Here is a 13,717-nt window from a genome sequence, read left to right on the forward strand (position 1 = left end):
CCAACTAGGTGTTAGGGGTTCAGTGTGCTTTAATTCTACCATTTACCTCTCTTCATGTTCAGAATTTTGAGTGGACTTACCACAAGAACCATTAGCCAGTTCACAGAACGTCTATAAATTGTGCTGGAGAACACAACTTAGTCCAGAGGCCAAAGTTGGTCTTTTCTTCTCATTTCCACCCAAATCTAGAACTTGGTTATCAGTTGCTTGGAACACAACTCAGGTACAGACCAAGTCCAGTTATCTAACCAGCTACATGAACAAGGACCACAGGCCTTGCCTTACACATGCAGTCACCAGCAGGATCAGAGGCTAACTGGGCCTGTCTTTAAAAGGCAGACCCCGAGCCCTATCTAGGGCTCGTGAAATTAGAAACCTAACAATACGAGAGGACAAAAAATGAAAGGCTAGAGAAGTAAGCATGGTATGCATGATTAGCCATCTGCCCAACAGGGAATGTGGCTCAACGAATAATAGTTCTCATCTATTAAGTCACCAGCTCTTCCTACAGTGAGAGGGTGTGCAGAGGGGCAAACTCCTTCCACATTCGGCTACACGGATGAGAAAGATGAGAGGTGTTACAAGAAACAGCCCCGTGAACCTTGTTTGTGTCTCCTACACGACTGTTAGCTAGCTAGTGTGCATCCTGACAGACTCCTTCAGTGGGACCTCAGAGGGAGGCCTCTGGATATGCAGTGCATCACTCTCCTTGCCATCCTCATAATAAACAAACACAGTGGCACGGTTCATGGGGCTGTTTCTTTTAACACCCCTCATCATAAGACAAAGCATTACGCAGAAATGCAGAGTTAAAGCATTCCAAGAGGGGCCAAGATGATGCAGCCCAGGTGTGCAGTCTGTAGTCAGAAAAATTGTTTAAAATTATCTAGTTGTTAAAGAATCACTATTGCACATTGTCATGTGTAATTCACATTTTCCAGTGTTTTCAGATACTAATGATGTATTAGAGAATTCTTTATCCTGGATGATACAGGAAGTAATTTTTATTTGCTGTACCCTAGTCAAAATATATCAGTATTGATATACTTTCCTTAGAGGGTAAAGTCAGACTTAAATCCAGGTTAAAACTGAAATTCTTGAGCTGTGATTATGATTTAATATTTGTGTGGACATGAATGGCCATTCTCCCAGAGCCAAATAAAGCACCAGACAGAATTATTATAAAAGTAATTATAATCAAGAATTTATTTATAACTTTTCATCTTTTTTAGAAATAAAAAGGTTTAAAAAAAAGTTGTAAAAATGATAAAATGTAATTTTGTTATATCCTAATTGCTTAGGTGTGTTCTGTAAATTCCAAATAAGTAAAATAATATAAAAATATATTTTCAAATCTTTATAGAATGAAAAGAAAACCACATTAATCATTAAATACTCTTGGATTTTCTTTACTCCTCCCACAGATGAATTCACAAATATAAAAACTGACATACATTTACATTCTGAAGTACAAATCTCCAACAGCCAAGTAATTATACAGTTTGTTATGTGCAAAGTAGACATTTCCTATTTACTTGCTATGGAGAGCAGAGTACAGGCTCAATGGAGAATAATCATTAAACAATGATTATTTTTAAGAATGCTGTTGTAAAAATATACAATAGGAAATATTTTTGGTAATTATGTACTTCTTTTTTAAAGTAATTACAGCTTTTAGATGTAAATCTTTCAAAGGCTATCTCTGAAGAGCAGTGAAGTGACAGTTACTTCAGATTTGATGAATAATAATTTGTCAGGAACCTTCTCAAAAACCAAGTCAGGAGAGAGAATTGTTTTCTTTCTTTTCCCCTCCACGTGGTCAGTTTCATTCTTAAGGAAGGTCTGATGATATAACAAGAAAATGTATTTCACAAACCTTTAACACAAGTTTGTGAACTGTCAACTGAAGACACCACCTCTGATGTGGATGGTTTCATTCAATCCATGTTCTACCAACTTGATATCTTCTAAGTCATCTTTTATGATGCTAATCAAGTGGCTAAGGCCTTCCTGTTGTTGTTTCAAATGCTAGAAGGAATTTAAAAAATATCAATGTATTTCTTAAACTGCATGCTACTCACAGGAAAAAGGCTATTTTTCACTATTTTACCAGCAACACAGCACTTAGTGGCTGCTCTCATTATCTGCATATTTAAACACTTGTACTATATGTTTTGCTAATACTTTTAAATACAGTAAAATACTACTGTAAAAAGCAATAAAATCAAATACACAATGAACAATATCTGTAACAGAAATTTTACAAGAGATGCAGAGTTTTAAAGGTTCCTTCTATCAACCTTTGATAAAAAACAAAGGTATATTAAAATAATGCAAGAAGGTACTCAAATATAGCTGACTAGCAAAATAACCATTCTGAAAACTGAGGATTTCCATGTTTTAAAGTACAAACTGATAATAGTGATATAACTACAATTGCTAGCATTTTAAAGAGTCCTTCCCAGATGTTAAGGCAGCTTGAAGAGTTTCATGGGTATTAACTCATTTAAAATCCCTTTGAGCACACACTTTGGGGGTACCATTATTACCTCTTCTCTACAGATAAAGAAACTGAGATACAGGTGATGAGCCATGATGCTTCAATTCCAAAACAATATACTGCTTTTCATCGTCTTAGGTAGGTGTTTATATTATTCCCAATTTTACTGCATAAACTCTTTTATATAGTTCTTTATTCCAATATGCTGGAATCTTTCTCAGTTAATTTTATTGTAAATATGAATATAATCAAGTGTATGTATACTTTTCGAGATCCAGAAGCCAAACTAATTTTTAGTTGCATATAACAGCAATATCCATTCTAAAGCACATAATAAAATCAGATTTGTTGATGACACTTATAACTACCTAAAATCCTCAGGGTCATACCAACCTGCCACGCCAATTAATCCTACCTAATGTGTTCCACAAAGTTTACCATCTTAATATATTTTTTTAGACACAGTTGATGGTTGGATAGCTTTTATTAAACCAATCTATATTTATACTAATGAAACTAAGCTAGAGCAGTACGTCGCAACTTCTTCATAGAAAGCGAGCCTTAGACAAGTGGTTGGAGGTTTCGGCTACCCCAGCCTACACCCAGGTCCCCTGAGGGCTGACAGGATCGGTAACTCTACATATTTATAATTGATATGTGGCATCATGTAAGTTGGGAATATGTGATATAGAGCAGTTACTTCTCAGACTTTAACTGTGCATACAAATCACTCTGTGATCTTGAAAAATGTAGCTTCCGGAGGTCTACAGTACGGACTGAGCGTCTGCATTTCTAACGACCCCCCAGGTGCTGCTGCTGATGCTGCCCACACACAGCAGCAGGGTCTAGGGTACTTCGGTTGTCTGTATTACCTCAGGATTCATCGATGTGTGGGACAGGGGAAGAGAACGATTAACTTTTTTTTGGTGGGAAAATATACATAACATGTCCATTTTAACCATTTTATGTCCAGTCCAGTAGCCCTGAGTAAATCATGTTGTACAACAATCACTACCGTCTATCTGTTGAACTTTTTCATCTTCTCAAACTGAAATTCTGTACCCATTAAACACTAGCTGCCCATTCCCCTTCCCCTCAGCCCCTGGCAACTACCATTCTACCCTCTATGAATTGGACTACTCTAGGTACCCCATGTAAGTGGAATCATACAACTTTTGTCCTCTTAAACTGGCTTATTTCACATAATGTCTTCAAAATTCACCCATGTAGTGTGTGCATGTGAGAACTTCCTTCCTTTTTAAGGCTAATATTCCATTGTATATATACCATATTTTGTTTACTCATCCACCTATGGACACTTGGATTGCTTCCACTTTGGCTACTGTGAATAACGCTTCTATGAACACGGCTATACAAGTAATCTGTTTGAGTCCCTACTTTCAATTCTTTTAGGTATGCACCCAGAAGCAGAATTGCTGGACTATATTGTAATTCTATGTTTAATATTTTGAGGAACCATTTTCCACAGTGGCTGCATGCACCATTTTTACACTGCTGCTAGCAGTGCGTGAGGGTTCCATTTTCTTCACATCCTCTAAACCCTTGTTATTTTCTGGTTTTTTTTTTTTTTTTTTTTTTGGATAATAGCCATCCTAATGGATGTCAAGTGGTGAATTCACCTTTTTAAAAGGTGACTCTAGTGCAACACTTACCTGCTTGATTTCTCGCAACAGATCTGCATCTATGTAATATCTTTCTTCAGATTTGACTGCTCCAAAATGATTCTGCATCCTGATCTGGGACATCAGTTCATTCAGTCGGCCCTAAAAGTAATAAGAGTTGAGGAACTTCCCTGGTGTCACGGTGGATAGGACTCGGCACTCCCAATGCAGGGGGCCCGGGTTCAATCCCTGGTCAGGGAACTAGATCCCACATGCATGCCGCAAATAAGAGTTTGCATGCCACAACTAAGGATCCCGCCTGCTGCAACTAAGGAGCTGGCAAGCTGCAACTAAGGAGCCCGTGTGCCAAAACTAAGACCCGGCACAACCAAATAAACAAATAAATAAATAAAAATACTGAGTTGAATTACAACTGCTCACAACAGCAACCATTTCTAAAAGAGAATGTTTTATTTTAAAAGGATAGGTACTACTCTAATTAAAGGTGTCAATTCTCCCTCTGTACATTACTTGAAACACTAATACAAGCCCAAAACATCATGATTAATTAAGAGTCTACTTTAGAAAGGAAGTTTTGATTAAAAAGAACAAATACTTAATAAAGAACAAGTATACAAAATTCCTCTTTTTGAAGACCAAGTAACATTTCTCTGCAGATCCACCTGAAACAAATTCTAGCTTTATGGTCTTATAAGTGCTTACCTTAAACTGAGTAGGGGCATTTAGTTCACACTGAATTGTATCTAGCTGAACTCGCAACTGCTCTTCATCAGCTTGGATGGCATACCCACTCTTCCTCTGAATTTCCTGTTTGATGAGGACCTATACAAAGAAAACCCACCAATAATGATAGAATCATCTCTTTTCAGTTATGCAAGTAATTTTATTACACATCAATTGTTGAAAGAAATTAGCTGAATACACTAACAATAGTTAGAATCATTAACAGTTCAAGATTTGAATTATGTTTGCCCATTTTTATTAGGCAAGTTACATTAATTAGTTTCTTTTAATGACTACATAATTTTCATGCATTATTAATCAATAAACTCAAGTGTTCTTGAGGGGCATATATTTTATTTCTAGTTTTGACACTATGAACAATGCTGTAATAAACATTTTTGTATATATATCTGTATTTACTGGTATAGACCCCCGGGAATGAGATTGCTGGGTTTAAAAGTGTGTGTGTTCAATCTTTAGAAGCTGCTAGATTGCTTTCCCAAAGATCCTCCTGATAAGTATTAGAGATCATGCAAATTTTTTTAAAAACCTACATTCCCTTGAATGTATTTTTTTTTTTTTTTTTTTTTTTGGCTGTGCCACTTGGCCTGTGGGATCGGCGAGCAGGATCTTAGTTCCCCGACCAGGGATCAAACCTGGACCCCCTGCAGTGGAAGCACAGAGTTATAACCACTGGACCACCAGGGAATTCCCCCCTTGAATGTTAAAGGACCATCGTTTAATGGTTAAGAACGACTTTGCATCTGTTCTTCTGTGAACTGCCTTTACACATTCTTTGCCCGTATTTCACTTGGGGTTTTTTAGGTCAAATTATAGGATCTCTGTATAATACAAACACTACAACTGAAATCAGTGCTGTTTGCAAATTCAAATTTTTCTTTTTCTGAAATCACTTGACTATTGACAAATGGCTTCTGTTACCTTTTACTATACAAAATTTTCTAATTCTTACATAGTCAGTTTTGTTTTACAGTTTCTGGCTTTCTAAGAAGCTAGAAGTCTCTCCAGTCCCTAGGTTGTACATGCAGCCTCATAAATTTCTTAGAGTTAATAAGCCTTTAATACCCCTTATTTTTGTATATGGTGTGATACAGTGGTCTAATTTTATTTTCCAGATGGATAGCCAGTTACTCTAGCATTACTTATTAAATAAACCCACCGAATTGAAATACCACCTCTGTCATATTAAGATACGTGTGCATCTATTTCTGGATTGTCTATTCTTTTCTATGGATCTTTACATCCAATCCTACACCAATCCCATATTGACTTGATTACAAGAGCTTTAAATAGGTTCTAAAAAGGCAAGTCCCCTTCACTATCTTTTTTCTTCCCCCCAGCAGCTATTCTCAAAACAATTATCTTTATTTATGAACTGAAAGATTTTAATCAATTTTTTTAAAGTTGTAATTCATTTTTAAATTTTATAAAGTAGATATTGTCTTCTCATCCAAGAATATGGTTTATCTCTCTATTTGTGAAAACCTTAATTCAGATTGTATATTTTCCTCAAATTTATTCCTAAGTATTTTACAGTTTTTTCATAATAGTGAATGAAATATTTTCCCATTTCCATTAATAGTATAAAGAAACACTGACTTTTGTACATTTACCTCATATTGAGCCACCTTGCCACATTAATTCTACAGTTTATTTCCTTGGGTTTTCTAGATATACAATCATGTCATCAGCAAAAAGAGATGATCTCTTTTCAATGTTTATACTAGTTAACTACCCTGCTCATTACATTTATGAAAACATATATTTTCCATGTGTTGCTATGATAAATTATGCTGATAGATATCCTGTTATAAAACCAACCCTCCATTCCTGAAATAAACCTTACTCAAAGTATATTCCTTTAGAATTTGATAAATAGCTGGATTCTCTTCACTTATATTTCATTTAGAATTTCTGCATTTGTTTTCTTTGGTCAGATTTATTGAGGTATAATCCACATACAACAAAATTGACCCTTTTTAGGTGGACAGTTCTATGTATTTGGACAAACACAGGTTCCCATCACCACAGTCAAGACACAGAACATTTCCATCACCCCAAAAAGTTCCCTCCTGCCTCCTGTAGCCTTCTCTCCCTTACCTCCTGCTCCTAGCAACTACTGATCTGTTACCCACTTCCAGTTGTACCTTTTGCATGAATCATATAAATGGAATCATACCATATGTAGCCTTTCAGTCTGGCTTCTTTTGCTTAGCATAATTTGCATCTCTACTAGAATTATCTGTTTATAAATTTTTGTTTTGGGGTACTAAAAACAGAGATGTAAAATGCTGCCACTGCTCTGAGAAACAATTTGGTAGTTCTTCAAAAAGCTGAACATAAGAGTTACCACATGACCAAGCAATTCTCATCCTAGGTTAATGCATCCAAGAGAAACAAAAGCATAAATCCACACAAATACTTGTACACAAGCATTAACAGCAACATTATTCATACTAGCCAAAAAGTGGAAACAACCAAAATGTTTATCAATTGATGAATAAATTAAAATGTTGTATAGTCATACAATGAAATATTATTCATCAATAAAAAGGAATGAAGTGCTATTACATGCTACAACATGAATGAACCTTGAAAATATTATGCTATGTGAGAGAAAGCCAGTCAAAAAATACCACATACCGTATGATTTCATTTATATGAAGTGTCCAAAAGAGGCAAATCCATACAAACAGAAAGTGGTTGCCTAGGGCTGGGGGGGTTCGGGATGAAATGGGGAGTTGCTGCTAATGGGTATGGAGTTTGTTTTTAGAGTGATAAAAATGTTCTAAAACTGACTGTGGTGATGGTTGTACAAAACTATGAATATACTAAAAATCACTGAATTACATTAAATAGGTGAATTGTATGGTATATGAATTATATCTCAAACTGTTTTAAAAAATCCATATTTTTCACTTTGTCTGAAATAAAGTAACTTTGGAATTAGCTCTTTAATGGTTAGACAAAATTCAGCAATGAAACTATCTGACCTTGGTGCTTTTTCCATGGTTGATCTTTAATAACTTTCCCAATTGCTTCTATGGTATCTGTCTATTTAAGATTTTTCTCAGTAGATCAATTTTGCTAGAAAATCATCTGTTTTCTCTAACTTCTCAGTTTACTGCTGTGAATTCCATTGCAGTATTTTCTTATTCTCTTGTGTATATCTATGATAATGTCTCCTTTCTCACTTCTAATTTTTCTTTACCTTCTTCAGGCTCATGAGTCTTTTATTCCTTCTTCAGACTCATGTTTCGCCATTTTAATGGTCTTTTTTCCTTCTTATTTATTTATTTGGCTGTGCCGGGTCTTAGTTGCGGCATGCAGAATCTTTTAGTTGCAGCACGTGGGATCTTTTAGTTGCAGCGTGCAGGATCTTTAGTTGCAGCATGCGAACCCATAGCTGCAGCATATGGGATATAGTTCCCTGACCAGGGATCAAACCCAGGCCCCCTGCATTGGGAGCGTGGAAGTCTTAGCCACTGGGCCACCAGCGAAGTCCCTTAATGGTTTTTTCAAAGAAACAGCTTTTCCATTTAATCTTTCTATTATGATTAATTTTTAAAATTTATTTCACTTTATCTTTATTTCTCTCTTATTGGTTTCTGTTGGCTTATCGATAGTATTTTTCTAACTTAAGATCAGTAATAAGTTCTTTACTTTTTGCATTTGTACTTTTAAAAATGAAGATTTTTTTAAGGTTATAAATTGTCCTCTGAGTGCAGCTTTTGCTGTATTCCATTGATTCTGCTATATAATGTTTGCTTTCATGATAATTTCAACTTTTGTTGCTATTCATTCTTTTACTTCTTCTTGTTAATTTGCAAGTTCTGTTGTTTTTCATTCATTAACAGTTACACTCCCTTTTCTAGCACTCAAAATCAAAACTGTATTTTTCTACTATTTTTATGAAAACCAGACATTAATGATCTGATGCATACTTTTCTTGCACCACGATGATTTTTTTTTTCACTGCTTTCCCCCCACCCTCTCAATAAAATGCTAATTTTAGGATATTTTCACGTTCTTCACCCAGTCCTGTAAGATCTCTCCTCCAACTTCCAGGTTTTAATGAGAAAGTTTGGTACTTTTAGTTTCAGACTATTATTGTTATTTCCTTTTAGTCTGTTTTTTTCTATTGTAAAAAATCCATATTTAGCATTTCCATCATGTATACAAGTCTTATAAATGTTGGAAAAAAGTCCAGATTACTACCTGTAAGGTTCTATGGGAAAGGTCCATGAGTTTCCTCTTGTATTGTGCAATTTTGGCCATAGTTGTAGTTTGATTCTTCTGTAATTCACCAATATCTTCAGATATGATCTGTTTTTTTAAAAAAATTTTTTTTAAGGTAAATCAAATATAGGTATCACAACTATTTATCTAGTTTACCTATATGCAAAACATAAGCCTAAGATTCATCTTTCAAAATATAAACTCTTTTCCTTTAAATCTCCTTTTATATTTCTTCCCCTTTTGTACATTTAAAAATTAAAAAGTACCATTCAAAAATTTCTTTAGAGCTCCAGAAAATTTAGTGATGAGGCAAAGTGTATAGAAAAATAATATACTTCTTGGGCTTCCCTGGTGGCACAGTGGTTGAGAGTCCGCCTGCTGACGCAGGGGACGCGGGTTTGTGCCCCGGTCTGGGAAGATCCCACATGCCACGGAGCGGCTGGGCCCGTGAGCCATGGCCACTGAGCCCGCGCGTCCGGAGCCTGTGCTCTGCCACGGGAGAGGCCACAACAGTGAGAGGCCCGCGTACCGCAAAAAATAAAAAAAATTAAAAAATAACACACTTCAGAAATAATTAAGGAACTTGAAGTAATACTGTAGAACAGAGCCAACAACCAGACCATTAATGGAAAAAGTTAAGATCTATAAAGTGACATGCAGGAGGGGCCTAAAATGTAGTATATAGTCCAATATCAACTGTAAAGGAATATTATGGAGGGATATGCTCACAGTGGAGGGGAAAAGGAAGGATATCACACAACTGAAGACATTTTTATGTCTCTGGATCTTTGATTTGCTCTTTCCCTAGCCTGAAATCCTACTGTTCCACCTTATGAAAGTCTTAACCTTACAGAGTGAGTTAAAATCCTATTTAATTATAGCTTCCCAATCAAAATTAACCCCATTATTGTTCCTATCATAATTAATCATTCTATGACACTGGCTTATATTGAGATGTTATAAGTAAGAGGGTAAGAAGATTGTACAAGACATATTTTAGCATGTCTACCTACACATGTCACCTTTTAAGGAAACTTTCTGATGCCAGGCCATGTTGAAGGGACAAAATTAGGTGACCATATTTTATATTACATAACCCAGGCACCCTCCCCATCTCAGTTTTGAAAAGTTGGCAGGGCTTCTAGACAAAAAGAGTAATTACTCTTCTATACCAGCAATACTAAGAATAAAAGAAATGTTACCACTCCCAGTATTTATTGACAAACACTAAAACAGTCTAGGAATTAACCAAGAAAAAATGCCTATGATTTTTAAAGAGGTTATTTTAAAAACTGTTACAAAGAACACAAGAGACCTCAATGAGTAAAGAAACAACATGTTCATAATGGAATAATTTATCTACAAATTATATATTTAATGCAATTCCAACTAAAATTCTAGCATTTTGACAAACTCATTTTAAAACTGTTATAGAAGAATGAAGATCCAAAAAGAGCTTAAAAATGTGAAAAGAATGAAGATTGGAGATTCACTCTACCACATATATTTAAGATATACTACGAAGCCATAAGAGTAAAAAAATGTGAAACTGATTTAAGAACAGACTACATCACATATATATGGGAACTTGGTTTGATAAATGCTTTGATAAATCATTGAGGAAAATAGTTTTTTTGTGAATGACATTGGAAAAACTGACCCACTATTTAGAGAAGGTTGGGTTCATATCACTTAGTATATATAAAGTGAACTCCACGAGGACAGACGACTCAAATGGGAAAGGTTAAAGTCTAAAATCAGGAAAAAAAATGTAGGATACTCTAAGACCTTAGGTGAGGAATGATTTCTTAAGCAAATTCCCAAAAAAGAAAACACAAGGCCAAAACATACCAATGGATATCATTACATTAAAATTAAGGTTTTCATAAACAACAAGATCCTACTGTACAGCACAGGGAACTATATTCAATATCCTGTGATATACCATAATGCAAAAGAATATGAAAAACAATGTATATATATGTAAAAATCACTTTGCTGTATAGTAGAAATTAACAGAGCATTGTAAATCAACAACAACAAAATAAGGGTTTGCTGTTCAACTATGGACACTAAAGACAGAGTTAACAGAGAGATGAGAAAAGTAGGAGATATTTAAAATGTTATAAACAGACTAGGGGTTAAAATCTATAATAAATGATGAACTCCTGAAATTCAAAAAGAAAAGACATGATGCCCAATAGAAAAACTGGACAAGATAGACTAGGTACATGCCATTCTATCTCTCCTGTTGAAGACAGCCGTAAAATGAACATAATGCATGGGCAACTACCTGAGGACTCTGAAAAATGAAAAGTGGCAGGAGGAAGAAGACACGAATTTGAAGTATCACTGAACTAGTGGTGAGTTTACCATTATTTTCCTCTCTGGCAGCCCCCCAAGTTTGGTTTCAACACAGCCCAAAACCTGGAAGTTTTGGGCTGTGTTGAAACCCAGCTCTAGCTCTAGTGCAAGGAAATACATTATGGTATCTAGAAAAGAGTTTCTCAGTTTTAACACTATTAATTCGGGCCAGATAATTCTTTGTTGGAGTGCTACTGTTCTGTACACTGTAGGATACTTATCAGAATCCTGGCTTCTACCCACTAGATGCTTGTAGCATCCCCCCAACCCCCCAGCTGTAACAACCAAAGAAGTCTCCAGATACTGCCAAATGTGCCCTGGGGGACAAAATCACCACCACCACAATCCCCAATGAGAACTACTGCCCTCGAGCAACCACTAAAAAAACTGATAGTTGAAATGACAATAAATTAAAAACAATACTAAAAAATGTCCAAATAACCCAGAAGAATGCAAAAAAGAGGAAAAATAGGAAGGAAAAATAGAGTGAACAGTTAACAATAAGACTGTAGGTCTAAATCTAAATTTTATTCTGTCTACAGAAAATGTACTTCAAATATGATAAACGTAGGTTAAAAGTAAAAGGATGGAGAAAGACATACCATACAAACACTAATCAAAAGAAAGCTGGAGTGGCTTTATGTTAATATCAGAGAAAGTAGGCTTCCGAGCAAAGAGGATTCCCAGGGATAAAGAGGAACATTATGGAAAAATAAAAAGTATATATACCAAAAAATGTAACAATCCTAGATACTTAGCTATTTAACAGCAAACCTTCAAAATACATGAAAGGAGAAAAAGACAAATCCACAATTGTAGCTGGAGACTTCAACTCTCCTCTTACAATAGAACTAGTAGACCGAAAAATCAGTAAGAATATAGAAAAACTGAACAATCTATCAAATGGATCTCACTGACATTAACAGAAAACTCCAAGAATAACAGAATCCACATTCTTTTCATAGGCACGTGGGTTAAAAACCTTTACAAAGTTAAGGACTTCCCTGGTGGCGCAGTGGTTAAGAATCTGCCTGCCAATTCAGGGGACATGGGTTCAAGCTCTGGTCCTGGAAGATCCCACATGCCACGGAACAACTAAGCCCATGCGCCACAACTACTGAGCCTGTGCTCTAGAGCCCATGCGCCACAACTACTGAGCCTGTGTGCCACAACTACTGAAGCCCACGCACCTAGAGCCCATGCTCCACAACAAGAGAAGCCACCGCAATGAGAAGCCCACGCACCACAACAAAGAGCAGCCCCCGCTCGCCACGACTAGAGAAAGCCCGCGTGCAGCAACAAAGACCCAATGCAGCCAAAATAAATAAATAAATAAATTTATTAAAAAAAAAAAAAAAAACCTTGGGCTTCCCTGGTGGCGCAGTGGTTGAGAGTCCGCCTGCCAATGCAGGGGACATGGGTTCGTGCCCCGGTCCGAGAGGATCCCGCATGCCGCGGAGCGGCTGGGCCTGTGAGCCATGGCCGCTGGGCCTGCGCGTCCAGAGCCTGTGCTCCGCAACGGGAGGGGCCACAACAGTGAGAGGCCCGCGTACCACACACACAAAAAAAAAAAACGTTTACAAAGTTAAAAGAATTGAAATCATACAAAGTTCTCTGACCGTAACAGAATTAGACTAGATAACGACAGAGTAACAGAAAAATCTCCAGACACTTGAATATGAAACAAGTCTAAATAATCCATTAGTCAAAAAAATCCAATAGTCAAATAGAACACTCAAGGGAAAAGAAAATATTTTTAATGAATCAAAGATGACAAATAGAACATTATGAAAATTTGGGGGATTCAGGTAAAGCAGCGCTTAGAAGGCAATTAATAGCATCAAATGCCTTTATCAGAAGTCTCAATAACCTAAGCTGCTACCTTAAGAAAAAAGAAGAGAAAAACCCAAAGCAAACAGAATAAAGGAAATGGTTAAGAGCAAAAATTTATGAAACTGTAAACAGAAAATCAGAAGAAGAAAAAAAATCAGCGAAACCAAGAACTTGTTCTTTGAAAAGATCAATAAAATTGACAAACCTCTAGCAAGACTGATAAAAATAAAGAGAAATAATAGCTTCTTTGGCTTTACTTTGAAGAACTTTGGTCAAACCCCATTTATAGTACTATGGACAACTCATTTTAAAAGTGATGCCAATAAATTCAGTGTATCCAGCCTAAGATACTAAGGCCTGGATATCATGTCACATTAAAAAAGCATGCTGGAAT

The 13,717-nt window shown here is 36.1% G+C and overlaps 1 protein-coding gene across 1 annotated transcript in view; it reads right to left on the minus strand.

Moving 5' to 3' along the window:
- Positions 1 to 1,183: 1,183 nt before the first annotated feature.
- NUP54 (nucleoporin 54) overlaps positions 1,184 to 13,717 on the minus strand; it is a 30,809-nt gene continuing 18,275 nt past the window's right edge. The window contains exons 9-12 of the mRNA XM_032633452.1: positions 9,106 to 9,213; positions 4,846 to 4,965; positions 4,174 to 4,284; positions 1,184 to 2,028 (exon numbers count right to left, since the gene is read on the minus strand). Of these exons, the coding sequence (XP_032489343.1) occupies positions 1,900 to 2,028; positions 4,174 to 4,284; positions 4,846 to 4,965; positions 9,106 to 9,213 (468 nt within the window). The 3' untranslated portion in view covers positions 1,184 to 1,899. The remainder of the gene's footprint in view (positions 2,029 to 4,173; positions 4,285 to 4,845; positions 4,966 to 9,105; positions 9,214 to 13,717) is intronic.

This window comes from Phocoena sinus, chromosome 5 (genome assembly GCF_008692025.1).
Source record: "Phocoena sinus isolate mPhoSin1 chromosome 5, mPhoSin1.pri, whole genome shotgun sequence".
NCBI lineage: Eukaryota > Metazoa > Chordata > Mammalia > Artiodactyla > Phocoenidae > Phocoena > Phocoena sinus.